The 23,784-nt window shown below is 39.7% G+C and overlaps 1 protein-coding gene across 1 annotated transcript in view; it reads left to right on the top strand.

The window, feature by feature from the left end:
• Nucleotides 1–23,784, top strand: part of LOC115791196 (alpha-2-macroglobulin-like) — a 43,309-nt gene that overhangs the window by 15,743 nt on the left and 3,782 nt on the right. The window contains exons 15-31 of the mRNA XM_030745334.1: nucleotides 2,355–2,504; nucleotides 4,006–4,143; nucleotides 8,671–8,761; nucleotides 8,883–9,066; nucleotides 13,365–13,590; nucleotides 14,200–14,326; nucleotides 14,515–14,636; nucleotides 14,728–14,779; nucleotides 16,000–16,083; nucleotides 16,796–16,972; nucleotides 17,059–17,134; nucleotides 17,433–17,589; nucleotides 17,702–17,776; nucleotides 20,645–20,807; nucleotides 20,878–21,065; nucleotides 22,092–22,304; nucleotides 23,381–23,505. Of these exons, the coding sequence (XP_030601194.1) occupies nucleotides 2,355–2,504; nucleotides 4,006–4,143; nucleotides 8,671–8,761; nucleotides 8,883–9,066; nucleotides 13,365–13,590; nucleotides 14,200–14,326; nucleotides 14,515–14,636; nucleotides 14,728–14,779; nucleotides 16,000–16,083; nucleotides 16,796–16,972; nucleotides 17,059–17,134; nucleotides 17,433–17,589; nucleotides 17,702–17,776; nucleotides 20,645–20,807; nucleotides 20,878–21,065; nucleotides 22,092–22,304; nucleotides 23,381–23,505 (2,348 nt within the window). The remainder of the gene's footprint in view (nucleotides 1–2,354; nucleotides 2,505–4,005; nucleotides 4,144–8,670; nucleotides 8,762–8,882; nucleotides 9,067–13,364; nucleotides 13,591–14,199; nucleotides 14,327–14,514; nucleotides 14,637–14,727; nucleotides 14,780–15,999; nucleotides 16,084–16,795; nucleotides 16,973–17,058; nucleotides 17,135–17,432; nucleotides 17,590–17,701; nucleotides 17,777–20,644; nucleotides 20,808–20,877; nucleotides 21,066–22,091; nucleotides 22,305–23,380; nucleotides 23,506–23,784) is intronic.

Below are 23,784 nucleotides of genomic sequence, written 5' to 3'. Positions count from 1 at the left end.
ACCACGACAGACCGGTGCAGCGTCCGCATCACTGTAGAAGCAGCCCCGATCCATCTGTCGATCTCCTACTCCCTTCTCCAGTCACTCGTGAACAAGACCCCGAAATACTTGAACTCCTCCACTTGGGACAAGAACTCGTTCCTGAGCCGGAGAGGGCACTCCACCCTTTTCCGGCTGAGGACCATGGCCTCAGACTTAGAGGTGCTTATTCTCATGCCAGCCGCTTCACACTCCACTGCGCACCATTCCACTGCAAGCTGGAGGCCACCCCCTGATGAAACCAACAGGACCAAATCATCTGCAAAGAGCAGAGATGAGATGAGACTCTGAGGCCACCAAGGAAGAAGCCTTCCGCCACCTGGCTACACCTAGAAATTCTATCCATAAAAATTCTATCCAGATTCTATCCAGAATCTGTGACAAAGGGCAGCCCTGACGGAGTCCAACACCCACAGGAAACTAATCCAACTTATTACCAGCATTCCGCGACCAGGACAAAAACCGCATTGTTCCTCCTGGATCTGAGGTTTGACTAACAGACTCCTTTCCAGCACCCTGGCATAGACCTTACCGGGGAAGCTGAGGAGTGTGATCCCCGAAAGTTGGAGCACACCCTCTGGTCTCCCTTCTTAAAGATGGGGACCACCACCCCGGTCTGCAAATCCAATGGCACTGCCCCAGATGTCCATGCAATGTTGCAGAGGCGTGTCAACCAAGACAGCCCTACAACATCCAGAGCCTTCAGGAACTCAGGGCGAATCTTGTCCACCCTAGGGGCCCTCGTCTCCCTCGTCCCCAGACTCTGCTTCCACTACAGAAGGCATGTCAGTGGGATTAAGGAGGTCCTCAAAGTATTCCTTCCACTGCCTGACTATATCCTCAGTTGAAGTCAGCAGCGCCCTACCCACACAATAGACTGTGTGAGTAGAGCACCACTTTCCCCTCCTGACGGTTTGTCAGAATCGCTTCATGTCCATCTAAAAGTCTTCTTCCATGGCCTCACCGAACTCCTCTCATACCCGAGTTTTTGTTGCCACCACCACCTGAGCCATGTTCCGCTTGGTCTGCCAGTACCCATAAGCTGCCTCCACAGTCCCTCAGGCTAACCAAGCCCAATAGGATGCCTTCTTCAATTTGATGGCTCCCTTTGCCTCTGGTGACCAGCATCTGGTTTGGGGATCACCTCCAGAACAGGCACCAACCACACTGCAGCCACAGATCTGAGCCACAGTCTCACCAACAGAGGTTCAGAATATTGTCCATTCAGACTCAATGTCCTAAGCCTCCCTCAGAAAGCTGTCAAAGTGGAAGATGAAGATCTCACAGACTGGGGTCTCTGCCAGGAGTTCCCAGCTCACCCTCACAATACGTTTAGGTTCTCCGGGTCTGTCAAGCGTCCTCCCCTGCCACCTGATCCAACTCACCACCACCAAACCACAGTCAGGACCCATTCACCGGCCCGAAGGTGGAAAGGGGAATCAACCCTCTCATCCACCACTGAAAACGATAACATACAGGCAGCAAGCCAAGGGGATACATGAATACCCACCCCAGTTCGCCGCCTCTCACCAAGGGCAACTCCAGAATGGAACAGAGTCCAGCCCCTCTCCAGGAGACTGGTTCCAGAGCACAGGCCATGCATTGAGGTGAGCCCGACCGTATCTACCAGTATCTCTCAACCTCACGCACTAGCTCAGGCTCCTTCCCCACCAGAGAGGCGCTTCCATGTCCCACTAGCCAGTCTTGATAGCCTGGGAATGGTCTGCCAGGGCCTCCACCCTTGGCCACCGCCCAACACACATTGCATTAGACCCCTACAACACCTCCACCTACAGGAGGGGGGGTCCGTGTCATCTCTTCAGGCTGCCCTTGGCTGGGAAACCATGGGCTAATGCCCAGCCACCAGATGCTCTCCCATGTGCTCCCTCCCCAGGCTTGGCTCTTGGGGCACTGGTAACCCGTCCCAGGCAGGGTAAACAGTTCCCTTGGTGATTCTTCCATAGAGGTTTTTGTCCATTTTATAAAATCATTACAAAAAACAAATTTCATCCAGTCTGGGCGGCACAGACTTGTCACTCCCCACAAGGAAGCCACAACTTTTGCCTGCATTGAGTGGGGCTTGATGACCACACCTGAACTCCAAAAACCACATTAAAGATTTAAAAGGTTTCTGTGTTACAAAGGTTTGAACGTTTAAAACCATTTAAGATGAGATGGTGTGATGTATATATGTATATATGGTTGCAGGTACAAAATACATTTCACTGTGCATTATACTGTGTATACTGTGCATGTGACAAATAAACACTATCTTAATCTTAATCTTAATCTCTTAATGTATTTTTGTGTGTCAGGTGTCACTGGAGTTCACACCTTCTTTAGCTGTCCCAGCAGAAAAAACCAACATGCAGGTGACAGCACTGCCGCACTCTCTGTGTGGTGTGAAAGCCATCGACAAGAGCGTCCTCATCAAGGAGCCAGGGACGACTCTGGAGGCAGACAAGGTAACTGCTGATATCAACCACAGCATACAGCCTTTACTTGCAGTCTCTCTAGTATCATAAGTAGCAGAGAAATTACATGAAAGGAAAACGGCCTTCAGTCAGTTGGAGAGTTGGATAATTGCAAAGATGGGGATTGTCCTACTTCTGAAAAGTGAGTCAAAGTTGAACCAGGAAAGGTATGAGGTTCACAACAGTTTAAGTTGTGTCATGACAGTAATCTCTTTACCTCTTATTGTAGTATATATAGTGAAGTGTACTTATCATTTTTCTTCCCTCTGTGTACCCATAATGTGAAATTGCAATGGATCTATTCAGTTTTCTACTGTGTTGAACCAAAGCCTGTTGTATGTCTGTGTAGATTCTCAGTTATCCAGGTCATAGTAGTCTCTGGAGCTTGAAAAAGGCGACTGGACTTCTTTTTGTTTCTTGAAGACGTTTCACCTCTCATCCGAAAGGCTTCTTCAGTTCTCAACCAAATGGTGGAGAGACCCAGGTATTTAAACCCCTGTGGGCGTAGTCCCCTGGAGGTGGTTATGACCCTCTATTGATCATGTGCTTGAACACATGTGCCCAGGTGTGAAGGCTTGGCTCTTGGGGCACCATTTGGTTGAGAACTGAAGAAGCCTTTCGGATGAGAGGTGAAACGTCTTCAAGAAACAAAAAGAAGTCCAGTCGCCTTTTTCAAGCTCCAGAGACCAAAGCCTGTTGTGTAACTTTTAGCATGCATCATTTAAGTTGTAACTTTCACCTTGTTTTGTCCAAATTACTGTGTGGAGGTGTTTCCAAGTTGTGTGGCCCAGTTGTAAATATTGCTCCTAGATAGGCTTTGTAGGTCAGTCGTGGCTTTGTTATGTACCTGCTTCCCTCTGTTTTCTTTTTCCCCCTCAGTCGACTGTACTATGCTTACAACTGTATAATAAAAGTGTGCTCAAATTAGAGTAGAGTGGTAGAGCCAAAAAGCACAATATAAGAACCAGTTCATTTACCATTTACCATTACTATTCAACACAGATTTTTTTTTTTTTAAAAAGCATCTTGTCATATCAATTTAATATGAAAAAGAGTAGTATCTACTGTATGTATAACATGATTAAAATATCACTTATGAATAATGGTACCATTTTGACAGATACTGTGCAAATTTATTGACACATGTCATAGAAATAAAATAACACAAATATTTTGGAAATCTGCCAAACCAAAATTTACAATATTTATTAGGCAAATAAGAACATGAATTCACATTTTTATATCCAAATTGGAGCCAGCACACTGGACTTCTCCGAGAAGTCAGAAATTAATCAAGCATCACAGTCAACCACAAAATATTTTGGTAATTACCAATACTATTAACAGCTGTGGCATACCCCTTACACTGATTGGTGGTCTAGTAAATCTGTTAAGCACTGTAAATGCTACATATTTGTACATAAGGTGTCAGAAATTTCTTAAACAAAGATATTTGGAAGTGTAAATTGGTGAACCATACTTTTCTTTTCAGATTTTTCAAATGCTGCCTGTCAGGAATGCATATATCCCATATGAGTTTGAAGATTCTACTGTGTGCTTGAATGTGAGAGTTAAAAGATACATTTTACCATTTCCTGGTCAAGAAAAAGATGCCCACACAGTTTTCAAGGTAATGTATAAATATTTCCCATGAGCATGTGTTGTGTGTTTGACTAAAGACCTTGTATAAAACATGGATGTACACTATATTGCCAAAAGTATTCCATCACCCATCCAAATCATCAAATTTGGGTGTTCTAATTATTTCCATGGCCACAGGTATATAAAAAAAACTACCTAGGAATGCAGACTGCTTCTACAAACATTTGTGAAAGAATGTGTTGCTCTCAGGAGCTCAGTGAATGAAGTGATAGGATGCCACCTGTGCAGCAAGTCCAGACATGAAATTTTCTCTGTACTAAATATTCCACAGTCAGCTTTTGGTGATTTGGAATGACAGCAAATCAGCCACGAAGTGGTAGGCCACATGAAATCACAGAGTGAGGTCAGCAGATACTGAGGTGCATAGTGTACAGAGGTCGCCAACTTTCTGCAGAATCAATTGTTACAGACCTCCAAACTTCATGTGGCCTTCAGATTAGCTGAAGAACAGGTCATAGAGTGTTTCATGGAATGTGTTTCCATGGCTGAGCAGCTGCATCTGAGCCTTACATGACCAAGTGCATTGCAAAGTGTCGGATGCAGTAGTGTGAAGCACGCCGACCAGTGGAGACGTGTTCTCTGGAGTGACGAACCACCCTTCTCTGTCTGGCAATCTGATGGATGAGTCTGGGTTTGGCCAGGAGAACGGTACCTGTCTGACTGCACTGTGCCAATTGTAAAGTGTGGTGGAGGAGGAATTAGAGTATGGAGGTTGTCTTTCAGGAGTTGGGTTTGGCCCCTTAGTGCCAGTGAAGGCAACTCTTAATGCTTCAGCATACCAAGACATTTTGGACAACTATGTGAGAACAGTCTGGGGATGGCCCCTTCCTCTTCCAACATGACTGTGCACCAGTGCACAAAGCAGGTCCATAAAGACATGGGATGAGCAAGTATGTTGTGGAGGACCTTGACTGGCCTGCACAGAGTCCAGACCTCAACTTGACAGAACACCTTTGGGATGAATTAAAGTAGGCCTCCTCATCCAAGATTAATCTCTGCCCTCATGAATGCACTTCTGGACAAATGGTCAGAAATTCCCATAAACACACTCCGAAACATTGTGGAAAGCGTTCCCAGAAGAGTTGAAATTGTTATAGCTACAAAGGCTGGGGCAATATCATATTGAACTCTATGGCTTAAGAATGGTATGACACTCAAAGTCATATGTGTGTGAAGGCAGACAAGTGAATACTTTTAGCAATATAGTGTAGCTTCCAGATCTAAAAAGTGAAGCCAATTCCCTCAAACCTTGACTTTTTCAAACGGTCCAGAGAGGGCAAGTCTTCTGGTAGCAAAAAAACACTGTTTGGAAGTCTATGGGAAAACAACCCTACCGCTAACTTCATCTATGAGCTTCTTACACAGTCTGTGGGTCTTTTGACCCATCTCTCTCCCCTCACCCCCAACTGTCTGTCCCTCCCTGTGCCTGGTTCTGCCAGAGGTTTATCTCAGTTAAAGGGAGTTTTTCCATCCTGTTGTAGCCAAGTCCTCATAGAGGTTCCTCTGATTGTCTGGGTTTTCCTCTGTATTATTGTAGAGGAAGACGCCCAAAATTCTGTATTATCGTAGAGTTTTTATCTTTATCAAATACTGCCCTACAGAATTTGATAAAGATATATTACAGAACCTGGCTTTTTTATATTTACTCACTTGACCTGTCCAATGCAATATAAAGCATTTGGAGGTGACTATTGTGATTTAGCCTTATCTAAATAAAACTGAATTGAACTTTACTGATGAGTTTATAGCTGAGGTTTTAGTTTCTAGTACACTGTGTTAGGACCAGCTGGCAAAAAGTTGTCCTCTTTCTGCCCTGCAGTGTTGAGCTTGGTGTAGTGGCACAAGCATGTACATTTTGCAGAAGCTTTAAAAAGCTCCTATAGCACTTCATCCACATAACTTTGCACAGCCATACAACTGTCCCGTGCTGCTTAACAAAAACATCTTGGTTTTTTCACATTTGCACACTTGACCTGTCCAAACAGTGAGGTCCAGAAGTTGGGCAAAGATGGGGTTTTTTTTGTTTGTTTTTGTAATTTTACCTCTGTACGCAGCCACAATGGAGTCTAAATCAATTAATCAAGATGTGGTTGAAGTGCAGATTTTCAGCTATAATTCAAGACTTATCAAAATTATAGGATTTAAGTAACTGGATAATTGATTGTTAAGCAGTTTCATAGCCAGGTGAGGTTTTTTTTTCCCTCATTACTCCATGACAAATTTGTCAAGATTTGCTTATGGCTGGACCCATAAAGCAGACCCAAATAGCGGGTGTGAAGTGTGAAAAGTTTATTTGCACAGAAGAAACTTGCTACTATAAATTGATTCAATGGCAACGGGCAGCGAGAGACTGAGGCGGTGGTCTGGTAAGGTTTACAAAATAGAGAGGAGGTTTCAGTGATGACTGGTAGGGAAGAAGCAAATGCAAAGGCTTATAACATGACACGTTCTTACATGAGAGATGTCTAATAGCTGGAGAAGGGTGTGTTGGCAGGGAGGCTGAGTTTTGTCTTGATGGTGGAAAGTGGGCAGGCAGAGGGGTCGCAGAAAAACACAGAAATCCACAGTTTTCCCAGGCTTGAATGGTTACTTACGGAAAATCCAGGAGCAGCTCCTGTGCTCCAGACTGAATGGCAGGTAAGTATCTTGACATGGCTGACAGTAACTCCAGGCAAACAAGCAAGAAACAAATAAAAGAGTGTATCAACCAAGGTATGAATACAAACTAGGAGACTGATTTGTCACAGCAGTGGAAAAGATGATCTGGCAGGGAAACACAGCTACTGCCGACCCTTAAATACACAGGATGATAATGGACTACAGGTGTGCACATTTAGCTTGGGAAACATCAACACTGCCCATGAGAAAAGACAAAGAGAAAACACATCAGCCTGGCTTACCCTAATCTTGACAAAAACAAGCAAATAAATGATCTACCGCTAACTTAATCTGTGTCATTTTTCACTAAAATTTTCAATATTAGGTTCACTGAGATGTCAATCTAAGTGAAGGAGGCCATCATTAGGCTGAAAAACCAAAAGAAAGGTCTAGATAGTAAAAACTTCAGGAATGGTCAAATCAAGAATCCGGTACAGTCTTAAAACAAAGGAATTCACTGACCACCTCACCCAAACCAAAAGATCACACAAGACAACTAAAGTAGGTGATTAACAGTATTCTTTGCTAAAACAGCTTCACAGCATCTAACCAAGTCAAGAACACTCTCATGGGGGTAGATGTATCAAAATAAAAGATGCCTTCATGAATGTAAATGGAGGGTTTACAACAAGGTGCAAATCACTGGTTTCACTGAAGAACATCTAAAAAAGAGAGCATGCACAGTTCTGTAACAGGAGTGTCAACAAGTCTCACTGACAAAGATTTAAAATTTATTTTTTTTTGCCAGTGCTAGTATTTTTTTATTCATAAGAACCATGGCTAGTGAATAATAAGCCTGACATATCTTCAGGGAGGAAAAACTTCAGTAAGATGCAGGAACAGAAGAAAAACAGGCAACATAAAATGATGAGTACTGTAAGGTCATAAGTTTTGAAGTAGTTTTCCAGGCTGATATTGTATAACAACTGTCCAGATCTTTTTTTTTTCTTTTTTTTACCCCAATAAGAACTAAAAAAAAAAAAGAACTCTTAGACACAAAAATCAGAAGATGGGCAGAGTCATTGGAACCAGTTCAACAAAAAACGAAGAAGAAAAAGCAGGAGCTTCTGTGGGTTTATGTTTTTATACTATAACTCTTACATATTTTACATGTGTAAGAGTTACATATCGAAATGGAAAAACAGTCACATATTTTGAATATGCTTGCTCATATTTTATTGTGATTCTGCAAGATTTATTTCTCTTTAGAGAGAGTAGAGTTTATAGAGTTTACATAACCTTTTGGCAGTTTGCTGAACCTCTTGGCCCTCTCCCCAGACCTCCTGGCAGCCTTCCAACTGCAGGCCAGCACCCGGTGGCAATCCATCATGTTTTGATAACTTTACTACTCTAGCTGTCAGAATCCAGCTGTAAATCTTATTAATGAGGCATATACTCAGTGAAAATCCCTCACTCGGGTAATTAAAAGTGCCAAATCCAGTGATTTATGTTTTGCAGTTGTTTAGGCTGTAGATTAATATGACACAGCTCAGAGTATGCAACCACAAAGAAAAATACAATAAAAATATAATATATAGCACACAATTGATAATTAAAATTAAATGAAAATATAAAAGGTTATCTGGAATATATACAGTATATAAATCAATCAAGCAATATATGTATAAATCAAAAACAGTGTATAAGTCAAACAGTTTAAGTCAACACAGTCAGAATGGTCAAAACAGTAGTCAATATTTCTTCCAGTGTCTTATTTAGCAATCCATTGTGCATGTTTGTATGACATTAAAAAGAAAAAAATGAATACATGTAAGCTAATAATAAATATAATGGTCTTTGTGGCTTTAGCCAAAATAAACTCTGTTTGTGTGTCTAGAATGTAGGACTGAAGATGGCAACAAACCTGCTGATGCAAATTCCCTCATGTGTGAGATTCAAGGGACGAGATTACTATTACAGCCCCTATGGTGACATTTTCTATTTCTTTTCTTTTTTCTTGTCAAGGTCCAAATGATATTTACCAAAATTAAAGCAGCATGTCATGGCTGGTCCCTGATTATGATTAAATATTTTCTTGTTTCTTTTCAGCTATTGGAGGAGGTATCAGTTATAGAGTTCATGGAGTACAAACAGATCTTAGAGGAGTGCCTGGACCACCTAGTGGATACATGCCTAATGTGGGAATGATGCTTGAAGGTGGTTCTGTTCTACCTATAGAAACTGTACGTACTTTCTTCCCAGAGACTTGGATATGGGACCTCGTGGATGTTGGGTATGTTGTTTGTTTTGCTTTTGTTTGTTTTTCCCAAGGACAATCGATGGTCATGAAATAAGAAAATCAATTTGCATACATATAGGGATATTTGGAATGCCTCTGTACAAAAAGACTGATATTTCATGAACAAATGTGCTACTATAAGGATGCAGCTAAATCTGAATATTATGTAACACTAATCAGGACTGGTGAAGGGAATACTAGGGCTCTTTTCTCAAGTATACACAGCATCCTTTGAACACCTTTGAATTTTTCTGAGCAGTGGAATACTAAAATTACTAAAAGTACTAAAATTAGTAATATTCATAAGCAGCTGGCTCTAGGTAATTCAGCATATAGTACGATGATTCCCAACTCTTTCCTTTCTAGTTTCAAACTCCAAACTGCTGAGAAAATATCCTGCTTGTCCTCTCTCTTCTTTAATAATAAACATTATACATTCTTCCCTAACCTCTGACTTTGTTCCTCTGCCTCTCAAAACAGCTGTGATAATTCCAGTTCTTAAGAAACCTGGTACAGACTAGTTCAACCTCAACAATTATCAAAAAACTGTAATTGTACAGATTTACTCTCACATTAATAACAATAGTCTTTTTAAACAATTTCAGTCTGGTTTTCGAGCACTTACCAGTACAGACACAGCCCTGGTCAGAATCACAATCTATTGGCAGCTGACTGTAGGCTGTTAACTGTACTTGTGCTTCTTGATCTGAGCTCTGCCTTGACACATATGACATATGGCATAGAAACCAAAGACTTAACAGTATTCCCTGAAAGCCCCCTCCTGTCTGATCATTTCTTAGTAACATTTACATTTACTTTAATGGATTCCACAGCAGTGGGGAATAAGTTTTATCACAGTAGAAGTCTTTCTGAAAGTGCTGTAACTAAGTTTAAGGATCTAATTCCTTCATTATTATGCTCTTCAGTGCCAACACAGTGCAGAGCAGCTACCTAAACTCTGCTTCCAGTGAGGTCGATTATCTCGTCAATAGTTTTACATCCTCACTGCGTACAACTTTGGATACTGTGGCTCCTCTGAAAAGGAAAGCTTCAATTCAATTCAATTCAATTCAATTCAATTCAATTCAATTCAATTCAATTCAATTCAATTTTATTTATATAGCGCCAAATCACAACAAACTGTCGCCTCAAGGCGCTTTGTATTGTGGGTAAAGACCCTACAATAATACAGAGAAAACCCAACAGTCAAAACGACCCCCTATGAGCAGCACTTGGCGACAGTGGAAAGGAAAAACTCCCTTTTTACAGGAAGAAACCTCCAGCAGAACCAGGCTCAGGGAGGGGCAGTCATCTGCCGCGACCGGTTGGGCTGAGGGGAGAGAAAGACATGCTGTGGAAGAGAGCCAGAGATTAATATCAATTAATGATTAAATGCAGAATGGAGTATAAACAAAGTAAATAAGGTGAATGAGAAGAAACCGTGCATTATGTGAACCCCCCAGCAGACTAGGCCTATAGCAGCATAACTAAGGGATGGTTCAGGGTCACCTGATCCAGCCCTAACTATAAGCTTTATCATAAAGGAAAGTTTTAAGCCTAATCTTAAAAATAGAGAGGGTGTCTGTCTCCCGAATCCAAGCTGGGAGCTGGTTCCACAGAAGAGGGGCCTGAAAGCTGAAGGCTCTGCCTCCCATTCTACTCTTAAGTATCCTAGGAACCACAAGTAAGCCAGCAGTCTGACAGCGAAGTGCTCTGTTGGGGTGATATGGTACTATGAGGTCTTTGAGATAAGATGGTGCCTGATTATTCAAGACCTTGTATGTGAGGAGAAGAATTTTAAATTCTATTCTAAATTTAACAGGGAGCCAATGAAGAGAAGCCAATATGGGAGAAATCTGCTCTCTCTTTCTAGTCCCTGTCAGTACTCTAGCTGCAGCATTTTGGATCAGCTGAAAGCTTTTCAGGAAGCTTTTAGGACAGCCTGATAATAATGAATTACAATAGTCCAGCCTAGAAGTAATAAATGCATGAATTAGCTTTTCAGCATCACTCTGAGAAAGGATGTTTCTAATTTTAGAAATATTGCGCAAATGCAAAAAAGCGGTCCTACATATTTGTTTAATATGTGCATTGAAGGACATATCCTGGTCAAAAATGACTCCAAGATTTCTCACAGTGTTACTGGAGGCCAAAGTAATGCCATCCAGAGTAAGTATCTGGTTAGACACCATGTTTCTAGGAGTTGTGGGGCAGAGAACAAGAATTTCAGTTTTATCTGAATTTAGAAGCAGGAAATTAGAGGTCATACAGGCCTTTATGTCTTTAAGACATTCCTGCAGTTTAACTAATTGATCTGGCTTCATCTGGCTTCATTGATAGGTAAAGCTGAGTATCATCTGCATAACAATGAAAATTGATGCAGTGATTTCTAATAATACTGCCTAAGGGAAGCATGTATAATGTAAATAGAATTGGTCCTAGCACAGAACCCTGTGGAACTCCATAACTGACCTTTGTGTGTGAAGAAGACTCCCCATTTACATGAACAAACTGGAGTCTATTAGATAAATATGATTCAAACCACTGCAGTGCAGTACCTTTAATACCTATAGCAAGCTCTAATCTCTGTAATAAAATGTTATGTCAACAATATCAAATGCTGCACTGAGGTCCAACAGGACAAGCACAGAGATGAGTCCACTCTCAGAGGCTGTAAGAAGATCATTTGTAACCTTCACTAATGCTGTTTCTGTACTGTGATGAATTCTGAAACCTGACTGAAACTCTTCAAATAAACCGTTCCTCTGCAGATGATCAGTTAGCTGTTTTACAACTACTCTTTCAAGAATCTTTGAGAGAAAAGGAAGGTTGGAGATTGGCCTATAATTAGCTAAGACAGCTGGGTCAAGTGATGGCTTTTTAAGTAGAGGTTTAATTACAGCCACCTTGAAGGTCTGTGGTACATAGCCAACTAATAAAGACAGATTGATCATTTTTAAGATAGAAGCATCAATAACTGGAAAGACTTCTTTGAACAGTCTAGTAGGAATGGGATCTAATAAACATGTTGCTGGTTTGGAGGAAGTAACTATTGAAGTTAACTCAGAAAGATCAACTGGAGCAAAAGAGTCTAAACAAATACCAGCAGTATTTGTTTCAAATCAGACTTTCCTGACTCCATGGTATAATTCACAAATGCAGATAACCCGTAAGCTGAAGAGGGAATGGCGTCTCACTAACTTAGAAGATGCTCGTTTAGCCTGGAAAAAAAGTTTGTTGCTCTATAAAAAAGCCCTCCGTAAAGCTAGGACATCTTATTACTCATCATTAATTGAATAAAAAAAGAACAACCCCAGGTTTGTTTTCAGCACTGTAGCGAGACTGACAAAGAGTCAGAGCTCTGTAGAGCCGAGTATTCCTTTCACTTTAACTAGTAGTAACTTCATGGATTTTTTTACAAATAAAATTTTAGACATTAGAGAAAAAATTATTCAGAACCATCTCAAAGATTTATCTTCATGTTCAGCTGCTTTCAGCACTGCTGGTGTTTGTTTAGACTCATTCACTTAATCTTAAAAATGGTCAATCTGTCTTTATACAGAATACAGAAATAGCATTAGTGAAGGTTACAAATGATCTTCTTACAGCCTCTGACAGTGGACTCATCTCTGTTCTTGTCCTGTTGGACCTCAGTGCAGCTTTTGATACTGTTGACCATAACATTTTATTACAGAGATTAGAGCATGCCATAGTGTTGGTAATTTTTTTAGGGTCTCCATGTTCCTTATGGCCGAAAATCCAAACCCGATTAAATCCAAAGTTTCCAAAAAAATCACACTATTGATTCTCTCACTATCTTCAAAGCCAGTCTTAAAACAGTCTTTTTAAGCTTGCCTATTCTCTTTGACTGTATTGTTGACTTTTTAATTCTTTGATGTATTTTTTCTACTTTGTTTTCCTACTGTTTTATGCATAATCTGATTTTGATATTTAACTATTTGTCCTTGAGTGCCTTAAAATGTGTGTATAAACAAAAAGTATTATTATTTATGGACACATGGGCATGTGAATTAATTAAACAATGCTCGTTATGAAAGCTGAATAATGAAAGTCATTCTGGGCAAATGTTTTTTCATGCTTAGAATTCTGTTCTACAGTTGAAGTGTTGCTTGCTGCTTCAGCAACGTGGCCCTTTATTACTTTCTAATTGTCTAATAATGCAGTGACTGTTACACTGTCATTTTCACACACTGTTTTTGTTGGCTAATCTGAGTAATGTAGGTATATTTCAGTATCTGACAGTGTGCAATTTTGTAAATCTGCTGATTTAGAGAGTCTGGATCAAAGGATGTGTCCCTCATCATCCCGGACACCATCACCACCTGGGAGACGGAGGCTTTCTGTTTGTCCTCTCAGGGATTTGGTTTGGCTCCTCCTAAAGAAGTTAAGGTCTTCCAGCCCTTCTTCCTCGAGCTCACCATGCCCTACTCCATCATCCGCGGGGAGCACTTTGAACTGAAGGCAACAGTCTTCAACTACCTGACCAGCTGCATCATGGTAATCAATGATTCTATAATATCAACAAAATGCAAATGCTGATGGACTTTGTAGGTATTTTTGTCATTTCCCAAAGTACTGGTCAAAGGGGTCACCATAATTATTAAACTGAAATCAGTTAAAGCATAGTCTAAATGTTATGCTATGTTGGGTTGTAGGGTCTTTACCTACAATACAAAGTGCCTTGAGGCAACAGTTTGTTGTGATTTGTTGTGATAAAATTGAATGGAATTTAATTGAATTGAAATTATGGAACACTGTCCTTTATTAACACAGTTTATGGTTAACTTGTCATCTATTAAGTGTGCTTCATCACACGTAGTGTAGTACTTCACAGATTCCCCTAAGAAGCAAAAGCGCCCTATTTTCATACAAATCCCTTGGAGGTTGTCAAAAAAAGTATCTGCTGTAAAAATCTGCCAAATCAAAACATATGCAGCTACCCACTGTGGTGAGCATTTGAAACTAGCTTTCCTTGTTTGTCACACCTGGCCTGACATTGTTTTATCTGAATATTTCTGTCCTTACAGAGTAACAAAAAAACACTGACCTCCTCTTTGACTTAGAAACTAAACCCCGTACCATTGTGCTGTTTTATTCCTTGTACAGGTCACTGTCTCTCCTACGCCTTCCACAGATTACACACTCACCCCCCTCTCTGATGACCAATATACATCCTGTTTGTGTGCCAATGAGCGCAAGACCGTCAGCTGGACCATGACCCCAACAACTTTAGGTGAGGGTCCGGCTTTTATCCACATTGGTGTAAATGTTAGAGGATGTCAGGGTGGAGGAACCATGTCCCACTTTCCCCAACATCTCTTCTCAGTTTTTACAAAATCAATAAAATTCTGTCATGAGCATTATTTTAAAGTACAACAATTTACAGGATTGAGAAATGTGATGTTTGCTGTTCTTTCTTAGGGGCTGTGAATGTGACTGTGTCTGCTGAAGCGGTGCAATCCCACGTTTCATGTGATAATGAGGTGGTGAGCGTACCAGAGAGAGGTCGTATCGACGTGGTCACAAAATCCCTCAGAGTAAAGGTTGGTGCCATAAACACAAAATGGCAAACATACTGAATTTGAAATGTTTGTTTTTTTTTCTCATCAAAGTGAAATCATAACTTTTTCTCAGGCTGAGGGGACTGAGATGACAAAAACGTCCAATTGGCTGCTTTGCCCCAAAGGTCAGTGTGTTTTCCACCAGATAGAACAGTCAAATATCTTTTGGGTAAAAATATCAATGAAAATGTTCCACAATCTTCATTACATATTTTCTGGGGTCAAACTGAGTTTTGGTGGGTGGGGGAACCCTATGATCACAACCTTTGAATAAAACAAAATTGGTAATTTTCAGTTTGCCTTGCAAAACATTTCGCATAAGTATAATTTAGCATCACATCACATCATGTATAGATCTAATATCTGACTGAAAAACTCTAAAATAAATGAAGACTCTGCATGCAGCATTTACACTTTCAGTTTATAAAATATCACTGGCTGTGAGCAGTCATTACTTTTTGAAAATAATCTCTCATTGTCTTTTCCTGTCCTTTTTCTTATATCTTTTTCCATCTCTGAGTGCCTCATCTCTCTCTCTCTCTCTCTATCGCTCTCTCTCTCAAAAGATAGCTAGCATACATTAGATAGCAGAAAATTTGTGACAAACTGTGCAGAAACCAATTGAGTATTTGCTAATATTTGAGTTATTTGAAAAGTTGCATTTAAATTAACTGAGTTTTTTTAATTACTCTGTGTTTGCTCCTCTTCTGCAGTGCTAGCTAGATGATGAAGTAATGTGACCACTTAACTTTATTTTTTAGCTTATATCTGCAACAGAAATGCATCACAGGAACAGGAAGGAAAAAGGGATGTACTGAGAAAGTCAGTGCACCTTAAAATGTCATTATTTTCTTACATAATGAGCAAGTTTTTTCACCAAGCTGTGGCACATAAAAAATGAACTCATTTGACAGTAATGTGTTGCACCTAAATCATGTTATAGTACTAATTCAGTCTCTGAATTATTTCAGTCTCTGAAATAATTGAAAAATCTCAATTTCACCTATTTATGTTGCCATGGCAACAAACATGCTAATGTTTTGGCCCTGTGGCTTTTCTCAGACCATAAAAAAAGGTTATATATTCATATACAACAATTTGATGGTAAACCACTTTCTTCTAACAACCATCTTAATACAATAACAACTGAGGTTACAAGTTTATATAAATATAAATATATATATAAATATATATATATATATATATATATATATATATATATATATATATATATATATATATATATATATATATATATATATATGTGTGTATATGTTAACTGTTTCAGTGCTGACCTTCTGATTAAGCTTCTCTCTGTATGGTGATTGTTTTTGTCTGTACACAGGAGACACACTGACAGAGGAAACAGAGATACAACTACCTGAGAATCTGATTGAAGGATCTGCTCACACTTTTGTATCAGTTCTGGGTAAATCTGTTGATTTCATTTAAATGACTTTAGATTTAGGCAACACGGTGGTGTGGCGGTTAGCACTGTTACCGCACAGCAAGAACATCCTGGGTTTGAATTCACCATCTGCCTGAAGCCTTACTGCGTAGAGTTTGCTTTTTCTCCCTGTGTGTGCGTGGGTTCTCTCCAGTTACTTTGGCTTCCTCCCACAATCCAAAGGCATGCAGTTAGTGGGATCAGGTTAACTGGTGATTCTAAACTGTCCATAGGTGTGAATGTGAGTGTGAATGGTTGTCTGTGTCTCTGTGTTCGCACTGCAACAAACTGTCCAGGGTGTACCCTGCCTCTTGCCCTATGACAGTTGGAACAGGCTTCAGTTGGATAAGTGAAAAAAAAATGCATGGATGGAGACAGATGGAGACAGACAAAAGTGACTCACAAAACAAATACAACAAAAAGAAATATAGCAAGATTTCTTAATCAGAGCAATAGTAACTGAGCAGAAAAACCAAATAAAATTGGACTTTTGGCATCTCTGTTTGATTTGAGTCTCCATCACTTTCACAATCTTTGTTACCAGAATTTACATTTTAAAGTACAAATAATTATAAATAAGTATAAACACTGCTTCTGCATTACCTGCTATATTTTTCTAAATGTTTAATCTATTTGCAGTAAAAGTTTGGGTAAGTTATATGTTGTGTTGTAGTGAATCAGTGTTTTTGATCAGGTGACATCCTGGGCCGTGCTCTGAAGAACCTGGATGGACTGCTGCAGATGCCGTATGGATGTGGAGAGCAGAACATGGCTCTTCTAGCCCCCAACATCTACATCCTCCAGTACCTGAAAGGTACACAGCAGCTCACCCCAGCCATCATGGAAAAAGCTGCCAACTTCCTGACCAGCGGTGAGTCTGTTAGTTTCTTAATGGGGCTAAATGCAAATACAAAATCTAAGATTAGAAACAGCTGAATTATTTTCCTGTTGTTACAGGATACCAAAGACAGCTGAACTACAAAAGTAGTGAAGGTGCTTACACCACATTTGGAACAGGACCAGGAAACACATGGTGAGAACGATACTCACCTTCATATTCAGTTTGCCTCAGAAAGAAAACTTTTATTTACACTGAGGATGTGGCAGGATGCTGAAATGTATTCCTTAAATATCACATTATATTCTCCAGTATTTCCTCACAGTGAGCCATTAGCTAACAAATACCTTCACCTTATTTCTTAAACTGTATAAATTAATTTTTCTTATAGCTGTATGATTATGAGAAAAAGGTATGATTATGATCATGTTGATATAAGTTTGAAACATGAGCACTTTTTTTGGTTGTGTCATGCTTTTTGTTTCCTCCTCAGGCTGACTGCTTTTGTGATGAGAAGTTTTGCCAAAGCTCAGTCTTTCATCTACATTGATCCCACAAAGATTGAAGAGTCTAAGACGTGGCTGGAAAGTAAACAACAAGAAAATGGCTGCTTTGAAAAGTCAGGAAAACTCTTCAACAACAGAATGAAGGTGAGTCTGTACTTCAACTGAAAGACATTCACAATCATTTGGACAGTAATACTAATACTGTCTGCAGAGACATTCTGACAGCATCTACAAATAACTTGGTTTCACTCACCAGGGTGGTGTGTCTGATGAAGTGACTCTCAGTGCATACATCACTGCTGCCTTCCTGGAAATGAATATATCCCAAAATGTGAGTAAAACGCAGTGATGTGATGCCACTTGAACTTTGTAGGATATAAAAAATTACAAGACTGACATTGTTTCCCTACAATTTTGTGTCCTTCTGAAGTTCATTTTCCCCTCATTTTTAACTGGCATTTTCATGTTATGTAAGCCAGTACTCTGTAGATGAAGAAGAAATATGCAAAAAAGACTATTTGTATTTACAGTCATTAACTGTCATGTGCAAGCGGTGTGGCGAGCAGGGTGGACCCAAAAGCAGACTCCAAAGCAGGACAGAAGGTTGATGGTGTTTTATTACTGAATAACCCAAAATATAAATACAAAGGCAGGGAGTACTTTAACAAAAAAAAAAAAAATGATTAGCAGACAGGAAAACTGGAACAAACAGGAGATAATAATGGCAGAAAGGAAACAGCTGGGGAGCACAGGGCACAGGTGAACAGAATCTAATTAATTAAACAAGGGAAGCAAAACTTAACACTTAAAACTTAAACTTAACACGACACAGGACTGTCAAACTAAAACAGGAAGTAACCAAACAAGAAAACAAGACCACACAGAAGACTGGACAAAGGAGACTGATCACAAAGGGTATCTAAACATATGACAACGCGGGGAAAACACAGACACCAGAAACACAAGAACACAGGGAAGACAAGAACGGGAAACAAACAAAGCTAAACTTAAAACTATAGCAAACTAAGAATCCACACAAAAAGGAAATAAACATAATCAAAGATATAACAAAGCATAACCAAAAGAACACATCGGCCCAGGATCATGACATTAACATAAAGTGAAAAAAATAGTATATCCCAGCTAAATTATCACCTTCAGTTATATTTGTTTAAAGACATTAAATAATTTATTCAATAACATAAAATAAGATATAAAATTGTTCTTTAGTGAATGATGATGTCAGCAGCTACTACGGTCCACTTAGCAGAAATTCCTTCTCATAAGTGTTTCCCATAATTGTCCAATAGTCCCTGTCATCAGCATGCAAAAATCTTGTTTACACAAAATACCTTTACTTTTCTGAAACATCATGTTTGTTTAACAAAAAATAAAACACGATGAGGAAATACAAGAACAGAATTTCCTTTCTGCAAAATGTAGGTATGTCATTTCTTTTTTTCTGCAGGAATGTGTTTTTGGATTTCTTGTATTTTGAACAATCACAGTTGTGAGATGTTTGATGGATTCCTTGTGTGACTGTTTCAAATCTCCTTACAACAAATCTGTCTTTGGTCATTCCTCAGAGGACTTCCTACTGCTTGGAACAGATGCTGAATGGCAAACATCCATTTCAGCTTCATCTTTGATGGCTTCACATTAATGTTCAAGAACTCTTTGATATGAACCAATTCTGCTTCTCCCAGTTGAATCCATGACTACTGTACAAGAAATCCCAAGCCATAATCTCTCCACACCTGTGCTTCACAGTTTGTGTGAGCCACTTTTGGAAAGCTGTATCTATCCATACATTTTCTTCCACTTATCCAACTGGAGCTTTTTCCAGCTGCCACAGGATAAAATGGTAAATGGTAAATGGACTAGCTCTTATATAGCGCTTTTCTACTCAGTCAGAGTAGAAAAAGCGCTATATAAAAGACAGGGTACAGCCTGGACAGGTTGCCAGTCTGTCTCAGAGAACATACAGAAAGGTCCCATGTGGTGGATTCAAACCCAGGATCTTATTGTTGTGAGGCAACAACACTAACCCCTGAGCATCCACGCTGCCCAAGCTGTCTTTAGTCTGCCGCAAACTCTTTTTTCTAGTACATCTATCATACAGCTGTCCAATCTCTGGCAAATCCTATTTAAGTCAAGCGTAGATAATTTTTCTGTAGAATAATTTTGATTTTTTCATAAAACTCTTTTAAGATCAATAAGCACTCACAGCCTTATTCTAAAGGCCTCATGGAACCAAGCTCTAGATGTCAGCATTTCCACCTGTCAAATTAAGGAGGTTTAATCATTGTTACGCTGAGTAAGATTTAAAAAATTCTCAGGTTTTATAAATATATGGGTGTTCTTACCTTTTCTATTATTTTTGAAATACATTAAAATGACAAGGGTTATTCAAACTGATGGCAACAAATGTCCTTTATGTAATTTGTGTATAGCCCCCTTTTTAAAAGGCAAAGATTTAAAGATTGCCTGATGTTCACAATTCAAATATATCAAAAAGGCCACAGTTTGACCCAAGAGCTTATAACCATAGTTGACAGTAGGAATGTAGACTGACCATCAAATTTGCTTTCGTGCTCAGCTCTCTTAAATACTGCTACACATCCACATCACTACACCAGTCCATCTGTCAGTCTCTCACTCCACTCTCCCCTCAGTAATGAACAAGACCCGAGATCCTCTCATTCCTCTCAGTCACACCCCTTCAAGGCTCACTGCTGCTGCCCACATGAGTGTTGAAGTTCCCCAATGCAGACAATGAAGTCCCCAGAGATGGTACCCTCCAAAACTCTGCCCAGTGACTCCAAGACGACTGTGACCCTCAAGTGTCATTCAGTGCAGATGCACAAACAGTACACAGAACAGTTTCCCTGACCTGTAGGCAAAAAGGAAAAACCCTCTCATCCACCTGGGAAAACACCAACATACAGGCAGCATTGCCACCCTTGCCTACCACCTCTCTCTGATGGCAACTCCAGATTGGATCAGAATCAGCCCCTCTCCAAGAGAATGGTTTCAGAGACCAAGCCAGGTTGCCTCTTCAGTCTGCTCCAAGGCCTGGCCACCAGGCACGTTCCATGCCAGGCCTGGCTCTAGGGTGGAGCCCCAGTCCTGTCCCATGCAGGGTAAACTGGTCCCTTGTAATGTTTTCATCTCAGTGATCTTCTTTGATCTCTTAAAGGATCCTGTGGTGAACAAGAGCCTGGCTTGTCTCAAGGAGTCCATCAGTGACCTCAGCAACACCTACACTACAGCTCTGCTAGCGTACGTCTTCACCCTGGCAGGAGACATGGAGACCCGTGCTCACCTTCTGCAGCACTTAGACACAGTTGCAGTGAAGGAAGGTGAGACATCCACTTGCAGGAATTAATTGAGGCTTTATTACCACTAATGTAACTTATATTGTGTTTGTAGGAAGTTTCCTCTACTGGTCTCAGACAGCAACAGAAACATCAGCCTCTCTGTCAGTGGAGATCAGTTCTTATGTGCTGCTGGCCAAACTCAGTGCCTCCCCAACTGTTGAGGACCTGGGCTATGCCTCTGGCATTATCAGGTGGCTGACCAGCCAGCAGAACTACTATGGAGGCTTCTCATCCACTCAGGTACTACACCACTACAAAAAATTGTAGGGAAACAATGTCAGTCTTGTAATTTTTTATATCCTACAAAGTTCAAGTGGCATCACATCACTGGGTTTTACTCACATTTTGGGATATATTCCACTCAGGTACTACACCACCCAAACAGCTTAAAGCTCATATTAGAGTTCATATACAGTCTGAGACAAAAAAAATAATAACTTGAGGGACATTATCTCTGAAAAACTGAGACATAATACTGAAGTTTTCCTTTTTTGTTGCTGTCCTGTAAAAAGCTTAAATCTCCAAAATGGCACATTTTCTATGTGATAGGTACAGTACCAGTCAAAAGTTTGGGCACACCAACCTTTTGATTGGCACTTTAAATCACTCCTGTTATAGCAAAAGTTAATTTGACATAATATAGAGTCCTTTGTATGACAACTGTCAGGGTGTGGTTTTTTATTTTTTGAAGAAAGACACCTGACACACTTTAATTAAAAAATTAAGACATTTAATATATTAAAGCATCAGAAAATATCACACATGTATATGCTGGGCTCAGAGTTCAGGAAGAAACAGGCCTGTGTGTGCTCTGTCTCCCTCCCCCTCTGAGCCCATGTTCCTCACTAACCAAAACATTTTTATCGTGACACTTTATCACTTCAAAAACAGAAGGAGAGAGCTGTGGTTTAGACTTGGCTTTCTCAGATTGGTTCGTATTCATGGCTAGTCCTCATGGCTCAGATCAGAACAGAGTGACATTTACAATACATACAGTAGCGAGACCTTCAAGGGTAAGATAAACATATTTTCCTCTGTGAGACTTAGAAGTTAATGTCTGGGACTTTCTAATGTATTTAGTTCTTTTTTTTTCTTTTATTTGCTTCAGCCACGGTGTATTAATTAATTTACTGGAGTTTACTTTTAAACATTTGTCATTTTATTCATTGGATGAAAAAAAATAAACTCCAACAGTAACACTATGTATATATTTGTATAAATGAACAGTATATATAACAGCTGTGATTTTGTTCATTCATATTGTAGGACACAGTGGTGGCTCTTCAGGCTCTGGCTCTCTACTCCACTCTGGTGTTCAGTCCTGAGGGTTCAAGCACAGTGACCGTTCAGACTCCCAGCAGTCAGCTGACATTTGATGTAAATCAGGACAATAAACTGCTCTACCAGGAGAAGACGATGCAGGACGTGTCAGGAAAATGCAGCCTGGAGGTGAAGGGCACTGCATGTGCTTCAGTGCAGGTCAGTGACAGCATCATGGGATTGATTGGGATTGAGGTTGTTTCTTTTTCAAATAAAGGAGTTGATCATTTAAATTGTAAAAAGAAGAAGGATTTACACAATCAGTCAAAAGTATGGAATCACTTAGAAAAGCACATTTGCTTTTCTAAGTGAATGTATTTCCATGCATTCCATGTATTTCCTACAAACTATACAAAGTCGAGATACCGTGGCAGGCCACTGATCAGAAGATTCCAAGCATCCCCCTTTCCAGCAATGTTTTCCTGTTCTTACTGGGTATCCTCGCAGTTCATTATGCCTGGAAAATGTCCAATTGGTACAATCATGGAGGTATCCTGTTAAGATGCCTAAACCATCTCAGTTTCAGAATTCTTCTTAAAGTCAGTTTTTTTCTTCCAAGAAATTACATCTGTTTAGTGTGGGAAAATGACCACAGCTTTCTGTCCATATTAAAGCCAATTTGAGGTAGTCTGTGGAGGGACGAGTTCACACTATTGTTTTAAAGATTTTATGTGACAAGTTCGCAAATTGAAATAAATGTAATTAATATAATTTATTTCTTAAGATGGATCCTTTTAGAATAAAATTAAACCATAATGGCTACAATTCCCCACACAGTCAAAATGGGTTTCTTTAATCAGCAAAACGTTTTAGTAAAGGCAAAATAATTAGAAAAGAGCTTAACATATTTCACATCATTTTAATGGTGCATAAGCTAAAAACAGGAAACAAATGTACTTTTCTTTCAACATTACAATGTGTAAACATGGCCCTAAATATTTGGGTGGCTGTGCACATTTTCATATACACTGAATAGTTATTAACATAATGTAACATTAATGTAAATTAAGATATGTATTCATATAAACAACAAAGGCTTAGAATAGTTATAGAAATTAGTATGAGAGAAATATTTTTTTTAAATCAGTATTTGGGATGTAACCATAATCAGTCCCCTAAAACAGAATGCCTCTATAGTTTTAACATAAATGAGAACAGAATTATTAATACTCTCGTTCACTTTTTTCTCAGGTCTTTTTTATAAATCAAATGTTTTTTTGTTGTCCGTTTCTCAGATTTCTGTTCACTACAACATCCCAACTCCTACTGATGTCACCGCTCTCAGCGTGGAGGTCAAACCAGAGGTCGACACCACGAGTGAATCTCCCAGACCCAAACTCACTCTGAAAATCAAATCCCTGTAAGTATTTAACAGGTTAGAGATGAGATACATGAATGTTATTTAGGGACGATTCACAAATATCGGCATTTTCCAGAGCGTACAAAGCATACTCTTTTTCAGACCTCCCCTCTCCCCAAAAGTGAACAAAGAAAATGTTGATCTTTTTTCATGACATTTAATTTCACCTGGTTCTTTGATATTGTAATGTAATAGAAAGCATTAAAACTATGGATCCCCATGAGGGACAATGGGAGAAATATATAAAAAAGATGTACTTCTGCCAGATTTTGCAAGGTT

The sequence above is a fragment of the Archocentrus centrarchus genome, chromosome 13 (genome assembly GCF_007364275.1).
Source record: "Archocentrus centrarchus isolate MPI-CPG fArcCen1 chromosome 13, fArcCen1, whole genome shotgun sequence".
NCBI lineage: Eukaryota > Metazoa > Chordata > Actinopteri > Cichliformes > Cichlidae > Archocentrus > Archocentrus centrarchus.
This window is presented reverse-complemented; position numbering and strand designations above follow the sequence as displayed.